Source organism: Triturus cristatus, chromosome 9 (assembly GCF_964204655.1).
Source record: "Triturus cristatus chromosome 9, aTriCri1.1, whole genome shotgun sequence".
In the NCBI taxonomy this organism is placed as follows: domain Eukaryota; kingdom Metazoa; phylum Chordata; class Amphibia; order Caudata; family Salamandridae; genus Triturus; species Triturus cristatus.
Window position 1 is genome coordinate 853,780,265 of NC_140592.1, and position 12,219 is coordinate 853,792,483.

The following is a 12,219-nucleotide window of genomic DNA, read 5'->3' on the forward strand; positions in this document are numbered from 1 at the left end:
CTTTCTCTTTTATTCAAGTACATAAGTCAAGGTGTCTGTGGATCACAGCTTTACTCCCCTTTCTCTGTCACATTGACATTCTAGATTTAGAAGGACAGTGTCGGGACTATTTCATTTGCCAAGTACCGTCTTTATGTCTCAGATGAAGAAGCAGGTGCACTGTGACATTGCTTTGCTACATAGATATCTTAGTTGAGAGAATAAAGTCCATCAAGTTCAACTTTCTCCACTTATCAAAATTCGCACACTCCTGTAAGCAAGACTTATTTAAACCCTTGTTACAAAAATAATGTGTGGTCTAAAGAAGACAAACCAAATCATTCTCACTTTTTGCCACATATTGCTACCTAAACAACCCCAGTAACAAAGCAGCAATACTTTTCTAGCTACATGCTAGTAAAAACGTTGTCTGACAATTCATTCAACTGACCATGCAGATTATAACAAAGGATCAAACTTCCATCCTCACTGAATGGTGCCTAGCCACATCTTACTCCGATGCATAGCGACAGTATGACCATATCCACTTTCTCCCCAGTCAGTTGTCGCAAGTGGCACAGACTTGCTCAGAAGTGAATTATGGTGGCGCTTATTATGTTGCTGTAGATAGAACATTGAGGAGGCGGCAGGAGCCATGTTCTTGTATAGGGAGCGTCTATCAAGTTTGTGAAGATTTTGTCGATTTACTTTGCAAACCCTTCTTCCTTTATTCCTACCTTCTATTTCCCTTATTTTAGCTCTCCTGATATGTTTGGTATGCTTTGTCTTTCTTTCTTGTATGGGGTTACATATACGAGAAAGGTACGATTTCATAAAAGACTATTATGCCATCCGAAGTAAGTCCTATGAAGTGCTGTGTTGGGGGGGATTAATAACTTGTGGTTAGCTTGATGGTTCTGTGCATTGCTGATATGTTTGTCTACAAAATGCTGAACTCATTTACTAATGTTTAGTGCATATGTAAACATTAAAATGATCAGTAACTGGCTAATGTACATACGCTAAGTGTTTTCTTGTGAGAAATTAGTGTTCTGATCTATCATTTATTTTACGATTCAGGATCCCATCAGGAACCAGCCACGGGTATCTACAACTCCCTCCCCCACTCTTCCTTCTATTTCCCTCTCAGCTCCAAAGGTAACTATTGTTCCCCTGCTCTTTCTTTGCATAGCTTTTAAAGTGTGGGTTTCCAAATAAGCATCTGTTGTCTTTCATCATCTGTTTAAGCAAATATTTGCTCGATGACCAATGTTGTCAGTAAAAACAGCAACTCTGTTTTATCTTGTGTGAGATTAATTTCATTGAAATTTACTGGAAAGATTAACATGCAGTATCTCATCTTGCGTGGGTGATAGGTCTCGGTGCACTCTGCTTTGTGCCTTAATCTTTTTTTCTTTTTTCAGCCTAAAGCTCACAATCTGAGTATAAAGTCATTTACTAGTCCCACGCAATGTACTCACTGCACTTCGCTCATGGTGGGCTTGGTTCGACAAGGCTACGCCTGTGAAGGTGAGTCACAGCAGCACTAACTGTTTTCTGTCTTTTAAACATTCTGAAGTTCAGTTGCTTTCTGGTCACTTTCGTAGAGACGGTGTGAAGCTGCAGGTAATATAAAAGGTTTACACACTTTCACTCCCTTTCAAATTGAATGGCTCAGTACTGTTTTTCATATTTTATTAAACCATTATTCCCATGTTGATATTTACATGTCATCGTGCATATCTGAAATGGATTGGTCATTTCTGTTTCGTTACTCAAACTTGTGCTTTCCCCTGTGAACTCTGACAAAGAGGTGTTCCTTGGTGTTTCTAAATGTCCTCTTCATTTAAAAAGTTTTTATTTGATAGCATGTCTGAATTCTACAAGTTTGAAATTCCAATCGTTTTTACCTCCATTTTGATATTTCCCACTTAACATCGTTTTTATATACAGTGTAGGCTAGGTTGTTCAACATATTAAGCGATGTTCCTGAATCAGTTTTCAGTATTGTGTGTTCTCCATTTGTATTGTGTTGAGATTCCCATTTCTGAGTAAAGATATCCTGAGACTTGATATGCCCAAAGTGAATAGAGACCAAACACAATATGAAGGTTTCCAACCACTGCCTAGTATTCAGTAAAACACATCCTTTTTAGGTCTCTGCTACGGACAACTTCAGTTGTCTATCGGCACGATCTTCTGATTCCAATGCACTACATATATTTAGAGTGGACTTTGGGTCACCCCTTGCGTGTGATTTGATGGCTTTGTTGTCTGTCTCACTTCCTTGGTTCAGTGGCTTTCCTCACTGTTCTTGTGTTTGTGATACCTAGGAGTATTTTCATGCCCCCAGTGCTCTGATTGCATGAGGTATTGTCCGACTGCTTATGTCAAACCTTGTTTTACAGTGCCTTGGAGAGACTATTTCCTCCTCTGCATCTACTGCATATCTCTGTCTTCCATCCTGCTCCTTCTCTTTTGCCCTGGGCTGCACTATAAGCAGCTGGTTGTTTAAAACCTTTTCTTGACCATTTCAAGATGGCCCATCCACTTGTCAGAGATGCGTGTTCGGTGTCCATCTTTGACTGCATCTTGGTTTATTTTAACAAATCGCATTTAACAATGGCTGCCACTGATTAATTCATGTAATGTGTCTTGTAGTGTGCCCATTTGCCTGCCATGCTTTCTGCAAGGACAGTGCTCCTCAAGTGTGCCCTATTCCCCCGGAGCAAGCCAAAAGACCTCTTGGAGTCGATGTTCAAAGAGGAATTGGAACGGCCTACAAAGGCTTTGTGAAGGTAAGTCTCTGTTAATCTGGGAAAGCACAACTGCATATTGCTGACGCTTAGGGTATTTTTTCAATCAACATTTAATATTAACCTGTTACCATGAGCATGTAGTGAAGGTAAGTGACAGACATTTGATCCGTTCTTGTCATTCCATGAAGTGATATCAAAACCCACCGTTCACAGTGCATTGTATAATCACTAGCACTACGAGTGCTTTAATAAGGTCACAGAAAACTGAAGCAATTTAGTGTCTTTTTATTCGAATCCACGGTGGTCATTTGCTCCTTGTATTCGATGGAGGTTAGTATAAATCTTGGTTCTTTGCAAGCAGTTGACTTTCTCATTTGTTTTTCAAGCTCAGTCACAAATTTTCTTATTTTCTGTTTTTTATTCCATTATTTTTGGTTGTTTAGGACAGTTTTATATTGTTTTCCTCAGATAGGTGCATGATATGCTTTAGGTATTCAGAGGCATCCAGCCACTGTACTGGATCCTGTGTCAGATAGCAGGCTCATCCATTTATTGTGTGAGCTAAGAGTCGGTTGATCGAGACTTGAGTTTTTCCAAGCACTGCTTACAACATGCACACATGTTTTAAACTATGAAATCAAAGTCTTATCTCCTTATCACTTGAGAGGCAGCTACCCGTACTTAATTATAAGAGGAATATGAATTAAAGCATGTAATCAATTTATTGATTAGTTCTTTCATTCTAAGCAGGTTATAAGGTAAAAACTCAAATGTAATACGATAATTAAATGAAGTTTGAAGAGATATTAGTGCATCCCATATATTATTTGCAGGTAAGTGCCATGCCAAAAATTGTGTTGGTGTGACATGATTGTTACCTCTTTTCACCCTTCCAGTAACGTAAACTGAAAATGCCTCACTTATAAAGCACACAATACCTCAGAGAAGGGTTCACTTGGTCGGAGTTTTAAAATATCTGCTGCTAGTTTAGAATGGATATGTTTTTAGAGCTGGTCTAAGTGACATAAAGCAAGGTAGCCAAATAGAATGTGAATTCCTAAGATGGTCATCATGATAGCCAAAAGCTCTACTACTTGTGAAATTCAATGAGCGGGATTTTCATACGGCCAAATACACTCTTATGCAAATATTTTACAGGAACATTGCAATGGATTTTATCTTCAAGGTACTCAGCGCTGAGAATGACCTTATTTAGAGGGGGACTTTTTATATAGTGACTTTGTTGTATTGAAGATTAAGATCGACATTAAAGCTCCAGCCAGCCTTGCTGAATGGATACTGTGATTTTTTTTTTTTTTTTTTTATTGTTTCAGCCAAGCGCGAAGCTCTATGCCTATTGCTGATATAAGGAGAAAACACTTGTTTTATGAGTTTTATCTAAAATTAATGCCCATGTTTACAGATTTGCTGTGTTGGGGAAATAAAAATATTTTTTAAGATACTTAGAAACTCTTCTGCTACTGTGTGAGCAAGACCGCACTGAAGTGACTTTTTCCAGCTGCAGGAGTTCCTGTCAGCCATGGCACGTGTCTTCGGACCGTCCGGCCCCGCCGGCGCGCCTTCGGGCCCCACGGGCCCAACTGGGGGTTCTCACTCTTCGACGTCGCCGGCTCCGGCCCGGACGTCGTCGACGACTTCGGTCTTGACGCCAAGAGACCCCCATGGATCCACGCACGGATCCCCGTCCATGTCGGTTGGCCCAGTATGCTCTCCACCTCGAGCTTCCTACTGTGGCCGTCAGGACTAACCTCATGACAGAGGTGCTTCGGCCGGCGTCGTCTTCTACGGAGCCCCTGCTGCCCTTTAATGATGCACTCTTGGACGTTCTTTTGGGCACCTGGTCCAGGCCCAACACAGGGGCTCCTGTGGTTAAGAACGTGGCCTGACGCCATCGCCCGGCCCAGGGCGACCCTGTTTTCCTCTCTCAACACCCTACCTCTGAGAGCTTGGTTGTCCAGGCCTCTGCGTCCCCGAGCGCGTTCCCTTCCGCACCACCGGACAGGGAATCCAAGAAACTGGAGCAGTTTGGGAAGAAGATTTTTTCTTCCGCCAGTTCAGGACTGAGGTCTGTGAACACCGCATGTCTCTTGGGCCGTTATTCCCATTTTGTGTGAGAAACGGTTGCGCAATTGCTACCTCAGTGTCCGTTGTGGTCTTGACACTGCTGACTCGCTGTGCAGGGTGATTTCCACGACAGTGGCGCTACGCCGCCACGCCTGGCTGAGAACAACTGGCTTTTCTGGGGATGTCCAGAAAACATTGATGGACATGCCCTTTGGCACTCGCCTGTTTGGCGATAAGGCAGATTGTGCTTTGGAGTATTTTAAGGACTCGCGGGCTACAGCCAAGTCTTTAGGCCTTTCGGCCACACGCACTCCTTCCGCTTTTGCTTTTCACTCCTTTCGTGGTCAAGGAAGGGGCGCCGAAGCACGTTCGTTTCAGAGCCACAGGCCTGCGCAGCAAGAGTCTCAGCGCAGCCGTGGACGTGGGACCTGCCGAGTCGGGTCACAGGGGCCCTCGTGCGGGTCAGTCCACCACCACCCCTGTTGCCACCTGCCTTCAAACCTTCCTAGTCCGGTGTTTCAGGCCCACCAGATGCCAGTGGGTGGCAGGATTCACCATCACCTCCACCACTGGCGCACCATCACATCGGACAGGTGGGTTCTGCAAATTGTCCGAAGGGGTTACTCCCTCCCCTTCGAGACAACCCCCCCCAGCCATGCCACTGCAGTATCACCGCATGTCGGGGGATCACTTGGCACTTCTCCAGCAGGAAGTTACGGCCCTCTTGGCCAAGGGGGCCATTAAGCGCGTTCCGATGCCAGGAGTTAGGTCGTGGTTGTTACTCCCACTGCTTCTTGGTTCCAAAGAAGGATAAAGGCCTGCGTCCCATCTTAGACCTTTGGAATGTCAATCGCTTCCTCCGGAAGGAGAAGTTCAAGATGCTCACACTTGCTCAGTTCTTGTCTGCCCTTGACACGCAAGACTGGATGGTAGCATTGGACCTGCAGGACGCGTATTTTCATATCCCCGTCCTGCCGGCCCACCGGCGTTGCCTGCGATTCACGGTAGGGCAGGAGCATTTTCAGTTCACCGTGCTCCCCTTTGGCCTTACCAGCGCCCCTCGGGTGTTCACCAAAGTGATGGCGGTGGTCGCAGCTCATCTGCTCAGATCAGGGGTTTTTTAAGCCCAGCGGTGCAGGGGAACACACCCTATGACTTCGGGGTTCTTCCTGTTTCAGACCTACAGAAACACAGAGTCTTCTGGGTGAAGTCAAAGATCAGTTTATTGGCTGCAGACCAATTACAGGTATCCTAGAAGTACAACAGCGTGTATGTTCTCAGGAGACTGCTGAAAATCACAGAAACGGGCTTCTTCTTAAATACAGAATATCCTGCTTCCGGCATACATTCCTTAGTTTACGATATGGCCATTACATGTATACATTACAAACGAAAAGGCAGAGTCATGATGACCATCCCACATTCCAGTTAAGCCAGCCCGCAATTATTTACACAGCAAAGCTCAGATCCCACATCAGATATCGATAGGCCCCAATAAACATGAGCATCTCCTGTTTGGAAAACAAGCCATAAAGCAGGAACAGTCAGGTGAGAAAGAGATTAGCTGGAGGTTCGTGTAGGATGAAAAGACTTTATGGTGTGTCAAGCCCTGATGCTAATCACAGGTGGCCAGAGGACGGGGAACTCGTGGGACCAGTTTGACCTGGGGCAGCGGAGCCAAGCTGCCCAGGTCACAGAAAAGTCAAAGAAAGGCACATGTGCTCTAAAAGGCCCGTATTCGCTTCATGCTATGTAGCCTATGTGAGGGCAACCATAAGATGGCCACCGCTCTAAAATGGAACCCACGTAGTGATGTATAATAGCGTATACACAGTGCATTCATAGCTAAAACGTTACACAAGGCACTTGTACATACCGCATTAACCATTCGCGGTTCACTAATACCGGGATAGACAGGGGTAGGGCCCTGCCTCCTACGCGGTCCCAAATTCTAAAGTACGACAGACCCTCCTTTTGCCCTTACATAGGCAATAACTATACTCATTTCAATCCGAGTCTAGGTCAATATTCATGAAGTCATGGAGATGTTGCTGTAGCATCATCCTATTACTTAGCTCGTCCCTCGATACAGGTTTCCTTACACATAATGTAGCACAGAGGCCACATATCGCAGGAGCACACTGTACGCACAGACAGAACAGGAAAAGGATGGCTAAGATCATTCCAATGACCATCAGAACTTTCCAACCCCAGGCAGATATCAGTTCCCAGAACCACCCCACCAGTGACCAATCTCCTTTATCCACGTGTATGGACTCAGATATTTTATGTAGTTTGGAGATGGCTTGATAAACTGTTGGAGCATTGTCTGGTATGAAAATGCAACAACTGGATTGGATAACCTTACATACCCCACCGCGGTCTGCAAGTATGACGTCTAGAACCATGCGGTTCTGCAAAGTCATGAGGCGATCCGCTTGGAGCTCAGCTGTCAAATTACCAAGGGCACCAGCCGTAACATTAACAGTGGATTCAACCACACGAGTCAGTTGTCTCAGGTTCCTACTATTAACCATAGGTCCCCAAAACGGCAGGAAACCCAAAAAGAAATCTCCTGCTTCCTGACCGGCATTATCCTCCTTACTAATCACACCTCTCACAACTCTGGTCTTGTGATAGTCAGAGGCGGCAGTAAATGTTGGCGGTAGCAGATTTGCAATATAACATGTGCCCGAGAAATCAGGGGGCAACCATGTATATGCTCGGTCATTGCAGATAAAATATGTACCCTTGGCAGCCAAAAACGCAGGGGAAAACTGTGACAGAAAAGTGTACGTTTCAGTACAGTCACTTCTTCCCAGTTGAGCTCTAGGATTCTGACCATTACCTTGCAAACAGAACCGACCTATGTGGGGTACGACCCAGATTGGGGATGAGGTTTTTCGCTGTCTTTCACCCAGACTAATACTATACCCCGTCGCGTTCCACCCTACATAAGCTCTCAACTCTTCTTTGGGAATAGATGAGTATGCGTCGATATCTCTGCTCATATCGGCAACTCCTTTCATTAAAGCTTTATTATTGGTGCTAGGTCTGATGGAACGCGGTTGTCGCGGGGAGTACGCATCTAGTGCATAGAGAAACATGGTCTGGAATGCCCATAGCGATCCATTGTAACTATACGGCAGCACTAGATAGGGAATACCCTTATTAATGGTATGTGGCATTAAACCACACACCCAGCAATTGGTTGTATTCATGACTAGTTGGTGCTGGTGCAGGAGCTGAATAAACGAGTTATTCACAAATTCAGACCGTCTAGCTTGTTCATGTTCAGGCAGAGGGTGAAAAGAGTGTGAGGAGACAGTAGGAGGAGGTATAGGCTGTACAGTGGGTGCAATGGGCTCTTGAGAGGAGAAGAATACAAATCCTACAGTAAACACTACCATACTACATAATACGAACAGGCATAAAAATAGAAAACGTTTGCTCTTCATTATTTTACATATTCTTGCTTTAAAGTTCATTTCCTCAGTGAGTCTCTCCATCTTAAAAAAACTCCATCCTCTAATCTTGCCGCTCGCGGCGGGTGAGTATCTTCTGCTAAGGAGTACGCCTGTCAGTCCAGGGAACGCCCTAGACCAACCAGAACCGTCGACCTAACGTCTTCGGCCTGTACCCCAAAGTCTTGGCACCGCGACCCTGCGGCTGAACCCGGATGGTGGTTCGAAAAACAAAAATCAAGAAAGTCCTTCAGATGGGAGAGCTCTGGTTATCAAAAAAATAAAAAGGTAAAAGAAAAAGAATATTTATTTGTCCATAGGCCTTGGTCTTAGATTGTTTCGGAGATGGCCAGGTACTGTTTGATCTTGGAACAAGAGTTCAGGCTCTGTGGTGTCCAATCGAATTGACGGTGGCACAGCTTCTTGCAAAATATCGTCACTTTCCTGTGCTGAAGTTGTGCCTTTTATGCGTGCATCACTGAATTGCACAAAACAAGGTACAGTGTCTGTTTCAGAGTCTGCGATACCCTCCTGGACCCACTGGTCATACGGCAGAGGCAAAGGGATCCTCTTCACGTGGGCGCCGTGGATCCAGTTCTTTTTCCCCTTTACTCGAACAGCTGATCTTGTGGATAGGAGCACGAGGTGAGGGCCAATCCAGCGGGGCTCATCGCTGCTTTTCCGCTGGAAGTTTTTGATGAGCACCCACGTGCCAGGGTCAATGGGGTGTCCTGGAGCCTCAGAGGCCGGGGGGAGAGTATCGTGCACCTGTTGGTGTAAAACACGCAGTTTAACCGTCAAATCATACAAGTAATCGAGTAGTACTGGATGCTCGATTTCACTGAATTTCGTCGGTCTTGGCACACCCCATACATTAGCCGGGCGGCCAAAAACGACCTCGTAGGGACTAAGTCCCACTCGTGAATGCCCGGTCATTCTGGTGGACAGGAGTGCTAGAGGCAGAGCGTCAGGCCATTTAAGACCTGAGCTCGCTTGGATTTTGGCCAGTTTGAGTTTTAGAGCGCCATTGTAGCGCTCTACTAATCCAGCTGATTGGGGGTGATTTGCAGCGTGAAATTTCTGCTTTATACCTAGTCCCTCACACACATTCTTCATCACTTTACCCACAAACTCACTTCCATTATCACTCCACACCATTCTTGGCATTCCAAACCTGGGGAGAAATTCCTTCACAAGGGCTTTGGCTGTGGACAGAGCAGTGTTATCTTTTAGAGGATAGGCCTCTATCCATTTTGAGAAAGCGCAAACAACCACCAATACATATTTCAGGTTGTTGCATCTTTCCATGTGGATAAAATCCAACTGCAAAACTTCAAATGGATATGATGGAGGCGCAAAATGACCAGCTGGAGTTGGGGTTCCCCTACCAGGGTTGTACTTCAAGCATACCATACAATTCTTGACCACATTCTCTGCACACTTAGGAATTCCAGCATTCTGCCATACTGGAGCCAACAACTTACAGATTCCTTTCGTACTGATATGTGCCATTCCATGTGCCATAGTAACCACTGGAAGCACATATGCATCAGGTAACAACCATCGCCTATGTTCTGACAAATCAATCCAACAACCATTCTCATCCAACTTACCCATACTTTCTCTCCACTTGCTCAACTCTTTCTCTGTGGCTTCAGCTTGAAGGGACTTTACACTCTTGTTGGAAACCGGGCAACCGGGTTAGCAGTCACCAGGTTCCCAGCACAATGGTAGCTTGGCTCGAGCGGTTGGGGTCAGGCACCGTGTTAAGCGTACGTCACACCCTCACAATAACCATGCGTTCATCCGTTCTAAAAACGACACTACACCGTAAAAATAATGCAAGTCAAATTGAAAATATATATGTCTTTATCTTATTTTCTCTTAGTTGCAGGTTTCATTACATAAATACAAGACAATAAGATTCTCCTTGAAAGTGCAGGTCAAATAAATAATACTACATTGGAATTTCAATAAATAGGTTCAGGTCATAAATAAGCAAGGAATAAATAGTTGTGCAATAATTACAGATGGCAAATAAATACAGTCAGACAATAAATATAGTGCAGGAATAAATTAGTGGATGACAATAAATAAAGCACTTCCAATAAATAAAGTAAAACAATCAATGACAGTGACAATGCAAATCATTTACATGAGGTCACTTGGTCTTACTTTGCCCATACACAACTTAAGGACACTTGGATGGCATGGGGGGTGTCCCACCTAGGTTGGTCAAGGCTGGGGCCTACACTGAGGCAGAACAAGAGTAATCTAAAGATCTGGCCCTCCAAACCACACAGCTCTTTATGTAGGTCACTGTACCAGTCTCAGTTCACCCCTGGCACTCTCAGGTTGGTTCTAGCACCCCTTTAGCCCCTAGAATGGACTTTTAGGGCTCCACAGGGCCTTAGACGCCCCCTCTACCACTTACTGTCCTTTTTAAGATGATCGGCTCCACTCGGCACCGTGTCGACGCCGTGAGGCGGCTCCGGTTCGATGTCGCTGGGCGGTCTCGACTCGATGTCGCTGGGCGGTCTCGACTCGATGTCGCTGGGCGGTCTCGACTCGATGTCGCTGGGCGGTCTCGACTCGATGTCGCTGGGCGGTCTCGACTCGATGTCGTTGGGCGGTCTCGACTCGATGTCGCTGGGCGGTCTCGACTCGATGTCGTTGGGCGGTCTCGACTCGATGTCGTTGGGCGGTCTCGTCTCGATGTCGTTGGGCGGTCTCGTCTCGATGTTGCCTTCCGGCGTCACAGGGACTCGGACTCCCCACTTCCTGGTGTCTCCGGAGTGCGATCTCCACTCCCGACCTCCGGCACGCTTCACCTGGGTTTCCGGCGACTCCGGTGGGCGGACTTCACTCCCCCGTCGACGCCTCACCTCGACCTCAGGTGACTCCCGACTCGACCTCCGGCGCCTCTCCTCGACCTCCGTCGGCGCCCTCACCTCGACCTCGGGTGACTCTCCACTCGACCTCCGGCGCCTCTCCACGACCTCCGTCGGCACCCTCACCCGACCTCGGGTGACTCCTTACTCGACCTCCAGTGTCCCTCCACGACCTCCGTCGGCGCCCTCACTCGACCTCTGGCGGCTCCGGGTACGACGTCTGCTTTCTGTCAGCGCCGCTTCTCGACCTCAGGCCCCAGGTCTCCAGGCTTCTCGACGTCAGGACTCCAGGAGGACACTACTGAACAGGTCAGGAACTTGCTGTTCTTCTTCTTTAAGGCCTGTTCCAACTTTTCAGTCCTTTAAGATGGTTCTTCTGGTCTTGATCCCACACAGGGCTCTAGGTTGGGCTTGGTCAGTAGAGACTAGCATCAAGGGTGGGTTTCTGGACCCCACTCCAAGCACTGGTTTCCACCTCTGCTGCCTTACTCCGACCTCCTTCCAACTCTGTCCTCTCTCTTCTCCAGTCAGTTGCCAACTGCCACTCTGAGATGGCCTCCCAACATTCTAAACTGCCTCTCACTGTCACAGGGTTCCAGAATGTTACGGAAGGTTCTAGAAATCTCCAGTGGGTTCTGATGATGTCACAGGTGACAATGGGTGGCCACCATTTTGTGTCTCAGGCCCTCAGACAGAAGTTCCAGGGGTAGGGAAAATGGCTCCCTGACCCTGCATCGACACTAAAAAAATCTGGTGGTTCCCAAAAAGGAAAAATTATAACAGGGTTTGAGGCAAAAGTGGGACAAAATAAATAATGATGAGGAGGGACCACCCAAAGGGCTGACAGGTCTAACAACTCTCTATTGTGTTTTCACACATTCCAACATCACCAACCCATCTGGCAGGGCCTGCAACATACATTCGAGTCTTTACATCTTTTGCTGTTTCTTTCGCGACTTCATCAGCAAACGCATTACCACGACCAACATCATCAGTGATTTTCTTGTGCGCACTGCATTTCATAATCGCAACTTGCAACGG

At 46.4% G+C, this 12,219-nt stretch overlaps 1 protein-coding gene across 2 annotated transcripts in view; it reads left to right on the forward strand.

Moving 5' to 3' along the window:
• The window catches only part of CDC42BPB (CDC42 binding protein kinase beta), a 1,057,701-nt gene that overhangs the window by 794,894 nt on the left and 250,588 nt on the right, over positions 1-12,219 (forward strand). For both annotated transcript variants that reach the window (XM_085626326.1, XM_085626327.1), the window contains exons 23-25: positions 1,060-1,137; positions 1,404-1,509; positions 2,641-2,777. In XM_085626326.1, coding sequence (XP_085482452.1) covers positions 1,060-1,137; positions 1,404-1,509; positions 2,641-2,777 — 321 coding nt within the window. The remainder of the gene's footprint in view (positions 1-1,059; positions 1,138-1,403; positions 1,510-2,640; positions 2,778-12,219) is intronic.